This window comes from Leuciscus leuciscus, assembly GCF_965113295.1.
Source record: "Leuciscus leuciscus genome assembly, chromosome: 5".
NCBI lineage: Eukaryota > Metazoa > Chordata > Actinopteri > Cypriniformes > Leuciscidae > Leuciscus > Leuciscus leuciscus.
Window position 1 is genome coordinate 49,624,932 of NC_138729.1, and position 21,664 is coordinate 49,646,595.

Here is a 21,664-nt window from a genome sequence, read left to right on the forward strand (position 1 = left end):
TGAATGGCAGTTGATGGTGTGGAAATAAGAGATTACAGTTCAGTTTATTGGATTGTTAACAATGAGTCCCTTCTGTTCCCCTATAAAATCGTGAAATGTTATCGGCCCAGCAGATCCCGTTTGGGTTTCTCAATGTGTCCTCCAGGTCAAGTACGTGACTAGTAAAGCCAAATGTGAGCGTGAACTGTGTGTGGTGTTACTTCGCCTCAGAGGCCTGTTACAGCCTTTTATAGGGAAGGGGTTTTGAAAGATGAAGTGGTGTTAGATTTGTTGTTTTGCAAGTGATGAAATCAGAAATCAGGCTCATTAGGGCAGGTCAGGTAGATGAACACTGACTAGGTGTTAATATGTAAATGTAAGCGGACATATATTAATGAGCTTGTTTTGATGTCATAATCATAATGATTTCTGATCCGTTTTGCATTTCTTTTCAAGAAATGTTTTTAGTGCACTGGGGAAAGTTTTAGTGTCTATACTTCATCAAACTCTTTAATATGAAAGAGCAGGAAAAATCCTGTTTTCCATGATATGTTTTTTTAATTTTTTTTATTCAAAGTGACATCTTTTACTGTAACATAAATCTGAGTGCTTAAGGTTGCGCTGTTGGTTGAGGGTAAAATGTTATGATTTCACTAACACGTGTTATTTGGGGTTTATGGCAGATCCTATTCAACTAAATTCATGCTCAAACTCTGTACCTTCAGCCAGACATAAGTTGGTTTTGAAATATTAAATGAACCACCCTGAAGCTTCATGGAACTTGTGGAGGTTTTTTTTGTGAGACTTTTGCTTGTTCTTTCCATTACAGACTGTCTCTAAAAATTGAACCCGGGACCAGCTCCCCACGCATGGCCACATCTAAAGAAGATCTCGCAGGTAAGACAGCTGGTGCTCTCGAAATCTCATCATTTCTACTCTTATATAATGCTCATTTAAATTACACTGCAATTCAAAAGTTTGGGGTCGGTAAGAAGTCTCTTTTGCTTACCAAGGCTGTTATTATTTGATCTAAAATGCAGTAAAATTGTGAACATTTATACACAGGATAGATCAACATCTCCTAGCTTGGTTTAAAGGAATAGTTCAACCAAAGGTTTCAAACAAAGCTACTCTTGTGTTTCATGGAAGGAAGTATTTTATGTAACTATATCTTTGCCTCGTACACAACTGAACACTACCATTCAAAAGCTTAACAAGTCTGAAATTATTTGATCTCATATACAGTAAAAAGCACTCATATTGTGAAATATTATTAGAATTTAAAATTTGAATATTAAATATTGTCAAATGTAATTTATTCCTGTGATCAAAGCTGATCCCCCCCCCCCCCCCCCCCCCCCCCACATGATCCTTCAGAAATCATTATAATTTGCTGCTCAAGAAACATTTCTGATTATTATCAATGTCAAAAACTTGTTTTGCTGCTTCATTTTTTTATTTTTTTATTTTTTATTATTGGAAACTGGCACATGATTTTCCAGGATATTAATTTATGCATTTTTTATTCCAGCTAATTAACGCTAAAAAACATTGACAGCCAATCAGAATCCATCATTCTTTAAAGAGCTTGAGCATTTAAAGTGGCAGATGACAAAACTTATAATTAACAGGACGATATCGTCTGTTGGTGTGCTTTAGTTATTGTTCTTGGTTTGAACGGGTCTTTCCTGACCTCAAACTTTTGAATGTATAGCCTATGCAACTTACTGTACAGAAGGAATCCTAGTCTTTTCCCCAAGCATCCATTGTGTTGTCCCATCTGAGTTCTCTAGACTGGCTGAATGAGGTCACTGGCCCCTGATGTTAGAGTTAATGAAGGGCTTTGAGGGGCCGAGGGAGGCCCGTCCTCTTTGACTCATTGAAAGAGCAAAGGGAACTGGAATGGGCTCTAATGTGGGCTGAGAAAACAAACAGCACATAATGGCTCTCAACGGATCCCTCGTTATAACAACACAAATCCACATTACACCACCACATGGAGGCATCCGTCACTGAGCCCAGAAAACACAGATTAAAAAAACAACTCAGATTTACAGTTCACAGATTTTATTATTATTTTTTAATAATTTCGAAATATAATCATCAAATATATCTGACATCATCCAAAAGCTTTTTCTATTCAATATACTATTAATTTCTTTTTATCACTCATTTTTGGGTTTGAAATGCCTTGAATTTATCTTTATAGGCAGTGTGAGAAATATTTCATCAGAGATAATAAACTTTTGGATCATATGATGTTATGTTTTGGTGATTAATTTACCATTCATTTACTATGGTTAATCATAAATATGTATAATATAATATAATCATTAGGTATAATAATTTTACGCTTAATCTTAACTTGACTAATCTACAGTGTGTGTGTTTTGGCCCACTGCTCATATGAGCACATTTGTGCTGAAATTGAACAAAAAATAGTAGATTAGTTTAATTAATTAAATCATTAACTCCTCTAATTAATGTGTGATTTGGCTTATCAATGCCAACAACGGTTATAAGATTATTTTACGGTACATATAACAAAAGTTCAAGCAGTCTGAGAGCACTTTCAGGATCGGTTATGAATATAATGAACATATGGGTGTGTATTTCTCATCCTCTTTGAACTGTTTAGATTCCTACATTGTAAATGCTGCATGTTGAAGCACATGCTCTTATTGTAAAGCACTTGCCCGTGAGTTCTAGCCACACGTGTATCGTTTCTAGGCATTTACTCCTGAGCCTTGAAACCAAATCTATATAGTTTTCCATGTTCGTAAAGCTTAATCTGGATGTTGTTTGTGTGGTTTCCAAGACGATCTGTAACCGTTCAGCCTCTCTTGCCATTCACTAACATGTTTTATTCTCATTCCAAGGCCTAAGGTTAACGTCTACAACATTTGTAGTGATTGCAGTCCTAAAGTTTTTGATTGTTAAAAGACGTCATATGCTTAGACATTTTTCCCCAGTGTAGCATCATGCCATCTGAATATCACCACCAGATGATCCGACCGAGTGTAATATAACGCGGCGGTCTTGGGATATTAGCACCATTTGGCTTTTCATTCGTCATTGTTTCCTCATCATTTTATCCTAAAATGCCAATGTGTGACATAAAAGCAATGTTTGGGTTTTATAAATTGTTCTTTTATTGAATGAGATGCCTGTGGTTACATCACATCACGTATTGGGCGGACAAGGTCTTTCCTGGAGTCTCAGGGTGACTGGCTGTTACGTAACCCAGTAGATGTGTTTGTCAGGACGTCCAGCCGAGGAAATGAGATCTGTCCACAAAACTCAGGCCAGAAAACACATAAAAACACAGACCAGGCGTTCAGACACACCCCATTCTTTATTATGACTATTTTCCACATTTGACAATAATAGTAAAGTCATCAAAACTATGAAATAACAGAAACTGAAGTATGATGTAGTGACTAAAACATGTCGAAGAGGACCTAGTAGGCTTTTTTTTACATTTCTTTAGTGTGTAATGTTGCTGTTTGAGCATGAAAAAGCTCTGCAAAGTTACAAAGCACAAATCACTCCAGCGGGAGTTCTTCTCTATATCAGTGTCAGTGTTTCTGAACTTCCTGAAACACCTCCGTTGTAGTCTTGAGTTTTCTTCAGGGAACGAACACGTCACAATATTCCTCATTTAAATAATTCATACGCATAATAAAGGGGCGGGGTCTGGTTGAGTTAGTTAGTAGTGTGTTGAAACTGGCGGTTATGGTAAGAGGCGGGACATTTCCCAAACGCGCTCGAAGATCTTGACCAATCACAACACACTGAGCCAGCCGACCAATCAGAGCACACTTTGCTTTTCAGAAGGAGGGGCTTCATAGAGACAGGAACTAAACAGAGCGTTACTGACAGACTGGGAAGAGAAGAGCTGCAACAATGGAGAATATGAGGAAAATAATGTGTTTTTTGAACATTCAAGCATGAAAACCTGTTCTAGTAGAGCCCAAAAACAAAAGCAATACTGAAAAAGAGCATAATATGACCCCTTTAAACAAATCAACAGATGTGTAGATTCCAGCTCTGCTCATTTTTCACTGAAAAAAAAAAAACATTTGTTGTTTTCTCTCAGAAATTGCTAGTAGATTTCACAAACATTTACAACGAAATGGCATTGAATGAAACATGAATTTTTGAAGTTGGAAGTTTTTAATGTACTTATACTTGGGATGTTTTTTAAACACTGTTGAATGAGTTCATATGTATGATAAACACTTGATGATTGATTTTCATCCACTATCTGTACTGTAAACATGCAGAATACTGTATGTTGCAAAGAAACATTAGATTGTACGGTGGCCGAGAGAGCTCAAAACGCTGCACCTGAAGAAAACACATGCAAATAGAAAAAAACACATGCAAATTAGGAAAACATCTTCATCAATTTGACAACACATGTGCTGCAAATACTCACAATGCAACACAATACAGACACACGCTGCAAATACTCACAAGGATGTTAAAACAAACAAGAAACTCTCACCTTTCAGGTCATCAACAACACCGTTGAGGAGTAGACATTGAACAATACGCGGCCCTAGCCAGGTTCGTCACTTATTTGGGTCCCTTGAAACATTTACGTGCTATTTGCAGCGTGTTTCTGTATTTGGTTGCGTTGTGAGTATTTGCAGCATGTGATATTAAACTGATGTTGTCTTGGTGTGTTTTCTTCAGTTGCAGCATTTTGAGCTCTCTCGGCCACCGTACGATTATATTATAAAAGACCCCATCGATGTGTTTAAATAGGAAAGTACAGGGTGTGCATGAGCACAACACAGATGCACAATATTTCTCAAATACATCACTGCCGAACTGTTAATAGCTGGAAGCAGCCGGTTACATTCATGATCGTAACGGCAGGTCTTACTCTCAGACAGAGCGGAGGCAGAAACGTCTCTCTGCTGTGGGTCTTATTCTCAGCTTTGCACATTGTGCTCTCCCTGTCATCATTTAGTTGTTTAGTGCATGCACTATACCGTTCAATTGTTTTTTTGTTTTTTTAAAGAAATTAATATGTTTATTCAGTAAGGATGTATGAAGCAGCACAACTGTTTTCAACGTTGATTATAATCAGAAATGTTTGTTGAGCAGCAAATCATCATATTAGAATGATTTCTGAAGGATCATGTGACACTGAAGACTGGAGGAATGATGCTGAAAATTCAGCTTTGATCACAGGAATAAATGACATTTTACAATAAATTACAATAGAAAATTGTTATTTTAAATTGTTATAATATTTCACAATATTACTGATATTTACTGTACATTTGATCAAATAATTGCAGACTTGTTGAGCTTTTGAATGGTTGTGTTTAGTTGTGTACGGGGCAAATAAATAGTTACCCAAGAGACTTATTTCCATGAAACACAAAAGTAGCTTAGTTTACATCACATATTGGTTGAACTATTCCTTTAAACCAAGATAGGAGATGTTGATCTATCCTGTGGACATCAACATCCACAACATAATTAGAAATGCAGAGATATACGAGGCTCTAAAGTCACCTAAATCTCTCTTCTAGCAGCAAAAACAAAAGAAACACATGCTACATGAGTTATGATTTCTGTACAGTTTGACCCCCATATGAGCTAAAACACTTGAATCCGCTTGTAGAGCGCGAGATTGATCGCTAACAGGTTATGCTAAACTCAAAGCATGTGTCTACCATACAATTCACTTTTAATTTGGAGATGAAGTGAGTTTATACACAATTATAAGGCAAGATCTGCCAAATTCAAATAATGTATAAAGGCAATTTTATATAACAATTCTGTTTTTGTTTCATAATTTAATTTATTTACATTTATTTAATACAGAAAATGTTGTATATTTATTATTATTATTATTATTATAATTTTTATTTTTTTATTTTTTTTATTTTTTTATTTAATACATCTTGTTCCTCGAGCTAGTATTATTTAAAAACAAGTGTAAAGTTTGGGAAAGAGAAACTGGCGCAAAGACACCAAAAAAAAAGGTCTGAAGTTTCCCTGAACCCAACAAGTAACTTTAATATTTTTTGGTTTGCTTTGTTTTAACTTTCTTAAGATGTTTCAAGAAACTTCTTTTAACCTTCCTAAAAGTCTTTTTTTTTTCTTCAAAGCTAATATAATTAATTTAGCTCTCCAATTGTACTATGTTTGATTGCATAAAAAGATATAAGCGACTGTCACTTTTGAAAAATGCCAATTTCGTTTCAAAACACTAACATTTTCAAAATACGTATATAATGCGTAAAACGTATAATATAAACTTGCGAGACGATACAGAGATAATGCAGTTCTCATGCTATTCTTCTGGCACGGTCATTTTATTAGCAACAAATCCCACCACTAGTATGGTCTAAAACACAATTGTCATCCTTTTTTTTACCACAGGACAGCAAATGCGAGTAAATCTTTGCAGGAATGCAATATGGAAACTGTACAAAGGAACATTTCTCTTTAGCAACACTATGAAAGTAAATAGCAGGCACAACAATGCCGGTATAACCATAGATATCTATGGGTTCAATATGCGTCACATGACTTAACGTGTCATCTTTTTCAAATACCTCCGTTTCCACAGTCCACACTACAACGCGAAAATTGTGTTTTCAAATGTTATTAACTTTGGAGAGCTGTTTAAAAAAGCTCTGTCTTTGACAGAAACGCTGTCTCAGTGTGAACGCAAGGCCAAAACGGAGAGAAAAAGATGCGTTTTCAAACAAAAGCGTATAACAAGACCTTTACAAGCTGGTAGTCAGACTCATTAATGAAGGTTTTAACAAAAACCAGGTGAAGATCATTTCCTGAATATCCCACTGTGGCGTTTAGGCATTTGCATGTTAGAAACATGGTGTAAAGTATTCGTCTGACCCAGACTGGAAGAGGCTGATCACTGTTTAAGGCTCCATTAATTCTCTCCATTAAATGTGTCTTATGGTGTAAAGTATCTCGGCGTGATTCGAGTCATTAACATTGTTTCCACTTCCCCTTTTTTGTCCACTGTGGAAATCTTGGTTATGAGCCCTTGAGTCTGAGACACTCTGATCACATGTTTTGATTGTTTCGTGTGATGAGATAATGAAGTTTAAAGAAATATCTCACCCAAACATTTGCTCACCCATAAAGTGCTTCCAAACAATGACTTTCTTTCCTCTGTGAAACACTGGATATCTGAAAAGAAAGTCATACAGGTTCATATAACAACATGAGGGCTAGAGTTTTCTTTTTTGGATGAACTATCCCTTTAAAAATATTTGTGAACTTGTAAAACAGTCAGATTTGCTCTATTTCCTCTATTTTAGGAAAAGCAACTGCTAAATGCATAAAGGGGAGTTTTCTGAACTTAAAGCTGCTGTACATTACACATAACTAGATTTGCACATTATTTGCAGTAAATGTGTTAAAGTGATGTTAAGCTGTGCAACCATCATGTTGCTATGGGTGTTGTGGATGGTGCTTGGTTGATATGATGTTCTATATGTTTTAAGCATGTTGCTATGCAGTTGCTAGGCTGTTCTGGGTGATTAGTTGGCCATTGTCAAGTAGTGATTTGGGTGGTAACTTGGGACAAGTTACACATCGAAGTATAATACTGCTAATTTTGAGCAGTGGTAAGAGAGACATATTTTGCAATGCTAATGATTGTTTCCAAACTATTTTCCAAAACATAGAACTAAAGATTAAACTATTAAAACTATTAAAAACATTGTCGAAAAACTTAAACTTAACTTAAACTGTTGCCTCGACAAATATAACTGAAAAAAGTTGAAGTACTAAATTTACTAAAACAAAACTGAAATATCAATAAAAGCTAAATGGAAATATATTTTTAAAAACACTAATACAAATGGCAAAAGCACATTAAATGAATTAAACTAACATTAAAATGAAAACTGAATATAAAAATAAAAGTAATACTTTAAGTTTTATTTGGTAACATTAATTTACTGCATTATATAACATGAACTTACAATTAACAATACTTCTACAGCATTTATTAATCTTTATTTATCGACATTTATTAATACATATTAGGATAAATAATGTGTGCACTGTGAACTAACATGAATATATACATTTATATGAACTAACAACAACAAAAGTTAATAAATGCTGTAAAAATATGTTTTGGTTATTGTTAGTTTATGTTAGTTAATTCATTAATTAATGTCAACAAATTAAACCTTATAGTAAAGTGGTACCTTAAAGCTTATTCAAAATATGAATAAATACTACACTAGTCAATAAATGCTAAAATAACTCTGGTTGTAGTTCTAGAGGTAAAAGGTTCCTCTCTCAGGACTGAATGATCTTCTGTCTCCCTCAAGAGGCTCAGGGAATGTTAACATCTCTGTTGTGGCTTTGACTGCTAAAGCAGAGCCTCGCTGACACAGTCTCCAGGGGTTTTCTTTCATTGTTTCATTGAGTGATGCTGACAACAATCGGGCATGTGAAGAGCCAAACTCATCCTTCTTCCCTCTTTCTCTCCTTCTCCTCCAGGTCCGTCTGACGTGCCTTTCTTGGTGAGGTATAATCGACGGCCCACTTGCCCTGATGCCAGCGTGGGGGTCCATATTCCCTCCACACCGCCCTCACGCCACAGAAAGAGCCACAGCCTCGGCAACGCGTGTGTTTTCTCTCCTCTTATGTTTACACACACTCAGGCCCTGTTTACAGCTGGTGTTAAGATGTGTTTCGGTCGATCGGATTACAAGTAGATGAGGGAGACACGTTCCCGTTTACACCTGGTGTCTCTTTTGTCCACTTTCGACCACTTCTGTCCTGATGGGCTTTTTCAGATCTTTCAATCAAATGGACGAAATTAGCTCACGCAATTTACATATGAACGCGACCGGAGACAACAGAAAAACATGTGGAGAGCATCAGCTTTAGTTTCTTCTCTGACAGACACAAGATCAGCTGAACGCTGTGAGTGTGTTTTAGAAATCAGGAATGGTGAGAGAACATTGAGCTTGGTATGTTTTTCCTCTTCAAACCAAACTTTGGTCTTCAGCCGACAAAGTTTAAATCCCGTCTGGCTAGAGCTCTTCCCATAATGTTCATTCATTAGGTCAGTAGGAGGAGAGTAGACGGTCTTTTGTGTCTGTTTGAACACACTCGACCACATGAGCGTTTACAATACGAAAGCGATCCGGTCGAATGTGTTTTCGACTACCTCTGGAAGAGGCTGAAAGTGGACAAGCTCAATGTTTTAGACCCCGTTTACTCCTGTATTTAGTGTCGTCCACTTGTGATCCGATCGACCAAAACGCTTCTTAATACCAGGTGGAACCAGGTGACAGTAAAGACATTTATAATGTTACAAAAATGATATTTCTAATAAATGTTGTTCTTTTTAACTTTCTATTCATCAAATAATCCTAAATACAATATGTCTCTGGTTTCCCCAAAAATATGAAGCTGCACAGCATTGATAATAAAGAAGAAAAAAGAATGTTTCTTGAGCATCAGATCATCATATGAGAATGATTTCTGAAGGATCATGTGACACTGAAGACTGGAGGAATGATGCTGAAAATTCAGCTTTGATCACAGGAATACATTACACTTTACTATATAATCAAATAGAACATAGGTTATTTTTAATTGTAATAATATTTCACTGTTTTTACTGTATTTTTGATCAAATAAATGCAGCCTTGGTGAGCAGAAGAGACGTCTTTCAAAAACATTAACCTCAAACTTGAATGCTAATGTAAATATCAAATATGCAGCACTTTTGCTTAAGTCTGTCAAGTTTACCTCGCACTAGAAACTGGTTAAGACGATGTTGTTGGACCTCATGTCTCATGATGGTTTTCTGACTCTCCCTCTCCCTCTCTCTCAGTATGATGTGGCATTTCGGTGTGGTGGAGAGTAAAAGTGCGACGTTCCCCACAGAGAAACCCCGTCACCTGCTGGACGACAGCTTCTTAGAGTCTCAGAGTCCGACCCGGATCCATCCGCACAGCTCATCCGTGTCCAACGGCATCTCTATAGGTATCACAACAAGCTGATGCGCTTTACACAAGCACTGCATGTCCCGGGTGTTATCCCTCCACTTCAAATAAATAAATCCATGCATACATACATAAAATGTGGAAGTACTTGGAAGTACACAGGCCTAGCGTGAATGTGAAACTTTTGGTTACACTTTGTTTTAAGGTGTCATTGTTACTGTCTAATTATAGATTTAAGTACTGAATAATATTAAGCAACTACATGTACTTACTATAAGGTTAGGGTAGGATTAGGATTTGGTTGAGGGTTAGTTGCATGTAATTATGCATAATTTACTGTTATTACTATGGTAAGTACATGTAACATGTAATAAGGACACTGTAAAATAAAGTGTTACCCTTTATTTTAATGTGTCTGTGTTACAGTGTAATTAAACATTTAATTACTTAGTGATAACAATTAACTATATGTACTTACTATAGGGTTAGGCTTGTGAATAGGGGTTGGCTTAGGGTTAGTTGCATGTTATTATGCATCATTTATAGTTATTATAATTGCACTTTATTTTACAGTACATGCACTTACATGTACTTACAGTGTACTTACCTAAGAAAGCACTGGTTAATATAAGGTAACTACATGTGTTAAGGTTAGGTTTAGGGGCAGGTTCAGGGTTAGAACTAGTTATTACCCAGTTATTGTAATTACTATAATAAGTATATAGTATGTACACAGGGAACAAGACTACTGTTATTACTACAGTAACTACATGTAACGTGTAACAAGGACACTGTAAAATTAAGTGTTACCAAATTTTTACTTTACTTCTTGTTGTGTTTCTGGTGTAATTCCTGAGGGCAGATTTCAGGTATAACTGCATGTATTGTGCAAAAGGTACTGTACCACATGGCAACAAGGTTGAAAGACTAAATATAACTTTATATAGAGAAAATCAGTGATTCTACCACACAGATCACATGCAACACATTCGGTAAAGTCAGTAAATACCCCATGTACTTCCATTGTTGAGGTATTTTTTTTTATTCTTCATGCTGATTGGTCAATAAAGTGTATGTCACTGTAGAGACCAACTATTAACCTTAATTATAGTTAGATTATCAACATTATTCCACAACTCTTTTTTTTAAACCTAGAACTTTATGCTGAACTGCTTTTGTACCTTATTGCTTCATTATCACGGTCAGAGATGAAGGATTGTGTGATTTGTGCTCAAATGGAAACGGTTGAGGTTTGTTTCTGTTTATCAGGCAGCAGTCAGAGTTCCTTCTGTGGTGATCTCTCCCCGGGACTCGAGAGGTGAGACTCTGGCATGTAGTTGTGTGTCATCTAATATCATCTGCTCACATTACAGCTTTATTATGGGTTACTCAGATCATTCTAGAGTAAAACTGAACTATTATGAAAAAGAATTTTTTTTTTTTTTTCTGGCTCAAAAGTCTGTGATTACTAATGAGAGGTAATCTGACTGGTAACCTTTACAATAAGGTCACATTAGTTTACAAGTTAATGCATTAACTAATAATGAGCAATACATTAGTCGGTAACCTTATTGTAAAGTGTTGCCATAAAACCTTCATATGATCAACTATGCCATGTATCTATTCATGCTAAAGGTTAAAAATGAGAGTTCTAAAAAGAATGGCTTTTATTTAATTTTTCATTCGAATTTTCAACTGTATTTATTTTTGTTGTTGTTTAATTGTCGTTTCCCGTTCTAAATGTTTAACATCCATTTATGTCCATTCCACAGAAAAATGTGTAGATATACATACAGCAAAACACAATAACACAACTAAAGCAAACAAAAACTGCTCTCAGAACAGTTTAAGGTTTAAATGGATAGTTCGCCTGACAATGAAAAGTCATTTAATCACCCTTACGTCGATCCAAACCCGTATGACTTTCTTTCTTCTGTGAAACACAAAAGGAAATGTTTAGCAGATGTTCACGCTGCTCTCTTCCATGTGACCGAAGGGCTGTTAAACACCATGAAGCATTTCAATATCTGCACTAGTCTTAAGTTTGCACAGGAACATATGAATACAGAAGACTTGATATATATAGTGTCGAATATTTGTCGAATGAACTGTAAAATTATGTTTTTTGGAAATTGAAAGTAATCACTGTACTGTATGTTTTAACTGCATGGAAAAGAGAAAGTGAGTAAATGATGAGAAATCTAATTGTTGGGTGTACTATCCTTTTAGCATTTGCACAGATTCAATAATTGTATTATTTTTTTCATTAGTCAGTGAGACTCCGTGTATACACTTAAAATATATATATATTTAGACCTACATTTAAGATTTATGCATTTGAATTTCATATGCAATTTCCATCCATTTGATTTACACAATTTTATCTAATAAACTTAATGTGATGCATATTTGTCAGTCATACATAAATTAAACGGGTAAGATTTCTGTGATTGGACTAATAAATTGAATGTGTTTAAATACACAATAACTAGGTTTATGTATCTATTATCAATAAATCCAATTTGTTTCATACATTTTATTTGCTGTTATACAGCTAACCATATTTTAACAGTATAACAATGCATAACAATGCACAGATTTATGATGATTCTGCTCAATTTGAATAAATGCATTTTTAGATTATGTGAATAAAATCAAAAAGATGCAAATAGCTAATAATAAAAATTAAAAAATTCTTACCCGTTTCTTTTAATTACAACAGACAAATATGCATCACATTAAGTTTATTTGTTTATGTTAAATTTGTGTAATTCATACAGAGGGAAATTTTAAATGCAATTCGAATTCCTAAATTTAGGCCTAAATATTTCTTTTGAGTGCAGTTGTCGGCTCAAATTGCACTGACGTTAAACTGATTGTGCCGAATGTGCAAACAGGGGCCGCATGTACTCGACTCTGGGCCCTAACTGGAGGGTCCCTCACCGCAACTCCCCCAGAGACCGCAGCCATGCCCACAGGTACCAACTCCACGGGGTCAAAGGTCACCTTCTCCATTCCTCTGGGGCGTCGGGTTCACCTGTCTCGGCATGCAGCGTCTCTTCTATAACATCCCAGTTTTCCCTCTCTTTCGGGTTTAGACCAAAGACTGTCATGTCTGTCATCCGTTTTCTCTTTTTCCAGATGTCAGGATGTTTATAGACCAGAATTACTGTATTTCTAGAAGAGAAAAGCTCTGTTCTGAAACCTAATGAGCTGCCTTACGGTCCTCTGTCCTCTCGGCCTACCTAGAGACTTCCTTCTGATGCAGAATCCTAACTGTAGTGACACTGAACATGGGCAGCATTCATATCACATTACTTTTACATTCAGTCATATAGCACAGGCAGTGCCAGGGGGCGCAAAAAAAATTAAATGAACAAATAATAAAAAACATGATTAAAATAAATTAATTAATTAACTGATTAAAATAAATAATGACAATTAGGTTAATTTTTTTTGAATAAAACAAACAAAAAAGATTAAATAAGATTAATTCATTAATTAGATTACAATAAATAATACAGATATTTAAAAAATTTAATATAAAAATGTATTATTCTTTAAAAAATAAAAAAAGATTAAACTAAATTTAGTAAAATAAATAAACAATAAAAGCATGATTAAACTAACTAAATAAATAAACTTAGTAAAATAAATAAACAATAACACTAAGATTCATTAATAAAGTAAACAAAAATATTAAATAAGAATACATTTAAATTATTTGATTACAACGAATAAATAATAATAATAATAATAATAATAATAAACAGTAATTACAATAGGGACCTCACACCATCGGTGCTCGTATTGCTAATATTATAAATAATAATATTTAAATAAAAAAAAAAAATAATAATTCATTGAAATAAATAATACATCTAACAGAGCAGTACTATAATGAGTCAAAACATATATATATATAATATAATATATCAGAAACAAAATATTTTCTATATAATATTTTACACATATTTATAATATTAATTTTACACAATATAAATTGGGTCTTTATAAATGAAAGTATATAGCTGCTTTTTAAATGTTAGGATGGGGTCCCTCACACAAGGATGATCATATCTGGGCATCTAAAAGATTGAAAGCCGCAGATTTAGCAGAAACTTTTATCCAATGCAACGACACGTTTGAGTGCTTTGATTGTGTTTTCTTTGAGTGAAGATTCTAGAAGCAATGCAAGTGTGATACAAACACACAGGAGACTCGAATCCACACACTGCAACAGTGACTGTCCAATGATGGTATAGTGTAAAATGAAGGAGTTTATTGTAAAATATATCCAGATAGTGGCAAAAAGTGATGTCCAGAGGAGATATTTGTTTTTTTATCTCCCAACAAGTTCAATTAAACAATCAAAATATGCGGAAAATATTTAATAATTTTTACATATTCCAAATATGAGGGAAGAACAAAACACTAAACTTGGTTAATTATTTGGCAAACTACAGCTACAGGTTTTATTTGACTATTATACAAAAAATGCATAGATAAACAAAAAACTCACGGGGAAAAAGCATGCCTTGACTACAACATAATCCGTTATTAATATTCCGTTGGTTCTCACTTGTTTTTGCATGCGTTCATAATTTCTTTGTATGACAGCTTGACCAAAAATGATGTCACACAAATTGGCATGTTCCATTGCGTTATCACAAATAAAACAATCGACTATGCAATATCCTTTACAATGACATTTTTAATAATATTTGCATAAAGTGTGAAGATGTCCAATTTCCTAAGCCGGACATCACCTTTGGCCTCTACTGTGTATGCAAATGTATCATAGTTTGAGAGAGTAAAGAAATGGGTAGTGTAGGTCTTCACTGGAAGTTCAGATGTGAAAGGCTGTTGACCTTCAGTGTTTACATTGATAGTCTGAATAAGATTCCTCGAGTTAAAAGGCTTCCTATAGGCAGCTCACTGGGTTTTGACACAGAGCCGGTATCTTTTGAGTGGGTGTTTGCCTGGTGAAGGGAATCTTTCTGTCCTCTTTACACTCGCACGTGCTCATCTTTACTCCATCGCATCCTCAGATCAGATGTGAACTGTAACTTCTGTTCTCTTAGGGCTCATTACATGGTTAGAGAAGCAACTATCACCATATGTCCACTGAACACACACACACACACACACGGGTCGGTTGTAGTATTCGAGGTGTTCAGCTGATGTGTTTTCCCACTGTCAGTCCGTCAGTAGCAGAGTCCAGTGTGAGTCCCGGAGAGCCAGGCGTCACGATGGAGGGGCCGGTGAAGAGGAAAACCCTGATGAAGGAGGGCAAGAAGCCTACGGTAAAAACACATCACATTGGGATGATACTTCAGAACACTAATAATAATATGTTTCATTTATATAGGGCTTTTCCCAAGCTCAAGGATGCTTCACAATAACAGCAAACAACAAACAACAAACAGTCAGTTCATACATAATAAATGGACAGTAGATATTTGCCCAAGACATGAGCGATTGCAGTTGCACATCACATTCCAGTCGAATACACACAGAAACAAAAACAACACTATTAACAGACAGACAGAAGGTGGGAGTTGAAGCAAAGGTCAGATTCAAAAGACTAATGGTATGTAGGATACATTTATGACTGTAATACAGAGTTATGGAAAATGTAGAAGAAAAAAAAATGTCTCTACTATGTAACTGTTTGTGTACAATAATGAGCGAAGACCTCATAAAACCATCTTCCAAACTCTAATCCCTAATCCACTAAGCCTCGTATAATTATTTATATTTTACGGATTTCCTGGCTGCATACTTTCATCATTTGTTCATGCATGTTTACATCATAAACATAAATAAAGGAAAGAAAGGCTTGAAGCCACAAAATGAACCTCGAAACAAAAATAGTGTTTGCAAGCAGAAAGGAAAAGCAACAGTACACATAATAAAACATCAATATATTACATATTTTACATAATAATACATATTTTGCATAGCAGCACATTTGCTGTGCATTGACTAGTTTCACAAAACACTGGTTATGTTGGTAACAATGCCAATCTCTAAACCAGCTTTGGTCTATTTGCCTTTAAATAGCCTTGCCAAGTTATAGTTTCCTCTGTTACACTGTGATCTGATATCTGATCTAATGTCAGCGTTGCCAGCTAACTTACTTTAAAACAATTGATTTCAACAAGTCAGAACTACAACAGCTATAAGCTACTTCCCTGCTCAGTTTTCAGATATGTGTATCTGTTATTAGAAGAGTTTTGGTGTCATTAGTGACATTCGTACTGATAAAGTGATCATCTGTAATCATGAGCACAACTATAGCATAATTACCAAAACAATATTCCTCCGCAAGTAACCTGTGCTTCCACCGTTAGAGGACCAAAAGTCACGTACAGTTTAAATATTTTTCAGCATTTTCCAATATTTGGCGTATAATGATATTTCTGCATTTGCTCTGAAATGGTGTACACTAACTGCAGGATGCAGATCACATACTTCTAGAGCATGGAAATACAAACGGATACACTCTCCAGATGTTGATTTGCTGATTTGAACATACTTTACAAAGAAAAAAGGATGCAACGGGGCAAGTTTGTAGCTTCGACTTTATTTGGTTAAAGGTTGCATGAGGTTACAGGGCCCAACGCTTGAGAACACATTCACAATTCCCATCAGGTGTTCCTGTGGCTTTGAGCTGAATATTGACTCAACCGCTCCATCTAGTGACCAACATCTACAAAAACAGGCCATAATCTAACTCTGCTGTGTGCCTTCTTTGAAACAATGTATCTAGAAAGAATATCCAAAAGATTTCCCTTGATTTTAAAATAATCAAGACATGTTTTCCAATGACAGCTTTGAACTAATTTAACACAAAATATTGCCAAAAACTCATAGCCAGTATTGCCCAGCTCTGTGCAGTTGGAGAGTTATTTACTGTTCAGTATGTATGCATTTACTCTACCGTTTAAAAGTTTAACGTCTGTAATATTTTGAAAGAAGTCTCTTATACTCACTAAGACTGATTTTCTGATTTGAATCAAAGTACAGTAATATTGTGACTGTAATATTGTTTTTTTTCCCCTTTTATCATTACTCCAGTCTGCAGAGTCACACGATCCTTCAGAAATCATTCTAATATGATGATTTGCTGCTCAGGAAACATTCCTGATTATTGTCATGTTGAAAACAGTTTTTGCTGCTTATTTTTTGTGGAAACCGTGATACATTTTTTTCTGGATTCTTTGATGAATAGAAAGTTCAAAAGAACAGCATTTATTTGAAATATAATATTTTGTAACATTATAAAAGTCTTTACAGTCATATTTGAAAAAAAATAATGCATTCTTGCTGAATATAAGTGTCAATTTATAAAAAAAATTGAAATTGTAGTGTATGTGGATTGTCCAATAATGTTTTTGTTAAAAGTCTGTGCCCTGACATAGACTACGTTACCCATAATGCATGTGTTCATTTGTAGTTTTGCTCGATCGCGGTTGCGCTAGGCACTTTCACTTTGGTGTGATCCAGTGACATGAGAGCATCATTAACAGTGCAGAAAATTGCCATCCTTTGTTAATCCTGTGCTAATCTTGTGTGTATGAGTGCTGTGTGCGTCCTTAAGATGTAAGTACGGCTTTTGCATGAATGGCGCGTTTATTGCAGAGTTATTAGCCCAGGTGGCGAAGTTTTTTATACTCGTGTTATTCCCTACTGTTATACTGCTGCGGCCCGCTACGGCGCTCCACATGCGCTTCTAAAGTAGCCATCTACTGTATATTCTTTAGTTATTGTCTTGCAAATAACTGCAAATATTATATTTAATTTATAGTTCGCCTGTTTTTGGCATTTTTTCACCATTTGGAGATGTATGGCATTTATGCAAGTTAATTTATAGTGTTAGAGCTCCCACTAGTGGATTTTGGTTGTACTGCGGGTGATTTCTTTATGCATCTGTATGTAACCATAGCCTATATGTTTATTAATATACATTTTATTGTATTTTCTGTTTCAGATAACCACACACACACACACACACACACACACCCATAAACACACCTAATTTGTTACCTGTAAACCATCATCATCTCCATGTACCTGACTCCTCCTCAATAAATTCTCAAAACTGCACCATTGGATTTGCCTATTCCTTCTGACCGAGGAAGACTCAGTTGACGAGCAATCCATAATCAGCCGCAGACGCACACGGTCTCTCACAAGTGGTCCTTCGAGCCGGATGTTTATTGGCTGAGTCAACAAGATGGCAACTCCACAAGATGAAGTTCCTCAGGAGAATAGTCCAAATTATAGTCCCCGTCCAAGAAGGAGCAGAAAGCTTCCGGGACATCTGGCGGAGTATGAGCACGACCTACCTGATCCAGAGGAGACAGCGTCTTCAAGCAGCAGCAGTTCAGAGGAATCTGATAAGGAGAAGAAGAAGGAGATGAAAAAATGGAAGAGAATGGAGGCAGCATGGGGCAGTGTACTGAAAACGATGAATGAGATGCAAATCACTATGAAGGAGACCAGTGGTGCATTAACCAAGTGTGTGGAACAACTGGAGCAAGCATGTAAGTCATGCAGTCCTCTCCCTACTCAGAGTGATGCTCAACAGCGAGATAGAGCCGCTTCGCTTCCTCCTCTACTCCAAACACCACAGCATAGCAGTATGGGCATGAGCAACATCCATACTACTGATCAGCTACACGTCCTGGCACCAGCAGTGAGGCAGGACATTAGAACACCTGTGAACCTGTTAAGGCCAGTAGAACCTACTGCACCTTCACCACTGCAAAATGCAAGCCCGATTCTCCATTCAGCATCAAGGCCAGCTCCACTACCTTTAAGCCCTATTATCCAGCCTACATCAAATATTCAGCCAGCGCCGCTGCCACCGAACCCTGTAGTTCAACCTGCACAGCAGCCAGGCGCGATGCTAGTACCTCAACCTGTGCTTCAGCAACCGCCAGTGACACCGTCTGTACTGCAACCCAGGGTGAATACTGCATTTCAGCCTGCAGGTCAGTCTGCACCTTGGCCCGCGCCACAGCCTGCTCCCCAGCTGAGAATCCCTGTGGCCCATCCAGGTATTCAGCCGGCACCGCTACCTGCTCCGCCCCCCAGAATGAGTCATGTGATTCAGCCTGCTCTACAACCCGTCAATCAAGTAGCCCAATCAGTACAGTTTGGAAGGCTTGAACCACGTCAGGCTGAGCCCCTATACAGTCAGAGATACTACCACCCGCAGCCTCCAGGCAGCTCCACCCAGGTACTCTCTGCACAATCCCACGACTTCTCTGCAGCTTCAGCGCCACTGTATCAGCCACCATCTGGGATATCAGCGCCGCAGACTTATAGCCAGCTTTACGCAGCTCCACCTCCTGATTCTGCCAGCTCCCACTCTGCTGCCTATCCACCAGTCTCTGTCTACCCCTCACTGCCTGCTGCATCTACTGCACAAGCCGCAGTACTTCTTGTAGCAGAAGTCACCCAGCCAAACCTGATGGAGATGATCTTAGCATCTTCATATGGCATCCCGAAGCCTAGACTGGTGACATTCAAATCAGGCAGAGAGAGTGACTTTGCATTACTGAAGAAAGGACTGGACAGCCTACTTGGACCACATGCTCATCTCACAGAGGAGTATAAATATCACATCCTGATAGATCAGTTAGAGCATCCATGTGCGTTACAAGTGGCCAGACGCTATATTCACGACCGCACTCCCTACACTAGTGCAATGAGAGCTTTGGAGCAGAGATATGGGCAACCCAGGCAATTAGTCCAGAGTGAACTGAGTGCTATACATAACTGCTCTCCTATTAAGGCAGGTGATCCTCAAGCCTTTGAAGATTTCTCCCTGGCGGTGTCCAGCCTAGTGGGCCTCCTCAGTACTATGGACGATGTAGCAGCCAGTGAGCTCCAGTGTGGTTCACACGTAGACAGGTTACTCACTAAGCTTCCGCCTAGCTACAGAGACAATTTCATCGAGTACTGCATCACACGTGGTATCATACGCACTGGCAGCAGTTGCACCTACAATATGTATGACTTCTCCGGGTGGCTCGAGCGCAAGTCCCAAGTTCTACAGCTATCACGGCAAGCCATTCAGCCACAGCCCTCAGATAGACCACGCCCAGAGAGGGGCAACCCCAGAGCCTCTGCAGGGTCCAGGGCACAGAGTAAGTCTACATCCATTTATTATGGCTCAGATCCCGCTCAAACACAGCCGAAGATGTACACTAAGGCACACATTACTAATCCTTCTTCCTCCTCTAAGAAGAAGCAGTTTAAGCCATACTGCCCATATTGTGAAGGGACAGAGCACTACCTCAGTGGCTGTGTAGATTTTAAGAAGCTAGACCTCAAAGCTGTAGCTTCTTGGATAAAGGAAAAATCCAAATGCTGGCGCTGTGGCCGTAAACATACCCCTGAGCAGTGCACTCTTAAGAAGATGTGCAGCACCTGTGGAGAACAGCACTTATTAGTGCTTCATGACCTGGCTGAAGCGAAGAGGAGGGACCCGAATATCCTAACAGTGAGCACCAGCCGAGTGTTTTTGGCTCCTATCAGTCACTCGGGCCGTGTAATGCTTAAGGTTGTGCCCATTCAGTTACACCATCAAAGGAAATCTCTGGACACATATGCTCTTCTTGATGATGGCTCAGAGAAAACCATTATACTCCCTGCTGCTGTCAAGTCATTAGGCTTAATTCAGGAGGAGGAAACTCTGTCTCTGCGTACTATTCGTCAAGATGTGATCCATATTAAAGGAGGCTATGTCTCTTTCCAGGTGTCCCCAAAGGCCAAGCCGAAAATACGTTACAACATAACGCATGCCTTTACCGCCCAACAGCTCAGCCTAGCTGAACAGTCATGCCCAGTGGAGCTCTTAAAGGAGAAGTATCATCACCTACAGCGAGTGCAGCTTGAAGGATTCGATCAAATACAGCCACTTGTGTTAATCGGCTCTGATAATGCTCACCTCATAACTCCTGTCCGTTCTATCCTGCGAGGCTCAGCCCAAGGACCTGTCGCTGTCTGCACCAAGCTCGGGTGGGCCATCCAGGGTCCGAGCTGCAGTATGCCCACACAGCAAGGGGAGGCGCACAGCCTGAACATATGATGCCTTTCCCCTGCCATTGCCCTTCAACAGGATGTACAGCGTCTGTGGCAACTAGATGCTCCCCTCCATAGACCTGAAAAGGAGGTCACACGCTCAAAGGAGGACAGAGAGGCCATAGCCATGTTAGAGGCCAATACCATCAGAGTACCTGTGGATGGTGTAGAGCGATATGCCACCCCCCTGCTCAGGAAGAAGGACTTCCCACAGATGCATGTCTCCTCTGAAGTAGTTAAAGGCCTTCTGAGATCCACCGAGCGTAAGCTAGTTAAGAATCCTGACCTGGCACTCACATACAACCAGGAGATCAAGAGGTTGATAGATTCTGGTTATGTTGTAAAGCTGACTCCCGAAGAGATTCATAGCTCTGCTGAATCTTGGTATGTACCACACCACATTGTACATCACAACAACAAAGCTCGGGTGGTCTTTAACTGCTCCTTTGAGTTCCAGGGGACCGTTCTTAACCACTACCTCCTGCCAGGACCTCCTCTGGGGCCTACACTGCTGGGTGTACTCCTGCGTTTCCGCCAGTATCCTGTTGCAGTGAGCGGAGATATAAAGGCCATGTTTCATCAGATCCGCCTGCTCCCTGAAGACTGCC

General features: G+C 37.9%; 1 protein-coding gene across 2 annotated transcripts in view; it reads left to right on the forward strand.

Annotated features, from left to right (window-relative positions):
• Window positions 1–21,664, forward strand: part of LOC309499703 (ras-specific guanine nucleotide-releasing factor RalGPS1) — a 156,733-nt gene that overhangs the window by 126,056 nt on the left and 9,013 nt on the right. Inside the window, exons 11-16 of one of the 2 annotated variants that reach the window (XM_082171109.1) lie at window positions 809–876; window positions 8,497–8,623; window positions 9,845–9,996; window positions 11,226–11,274; window positions 12,854–12,934; window positions 15,160–15,262. In XM_082171109.1, the coding sequence (XP_082027235.1) occupies window positions 809–876; window positions 8,497–8,623; window positions 9,845–9,996; window positions 11,226–11,274; window positions 12,854–12,934; window positions 15,160–15,262 (580 nt within the window). The remainder of the gene's footprint in view (window positions 1–808; window positions 877–8,496; window positions 8,624–9,844; window positions 9,997–11,225; window positions 11,275–12,853; window positions 12,935–15,159; window positions 15,263–21,664) is intronic. The other variant, XM_082171110.1, reaches the window with a different exon arrangement.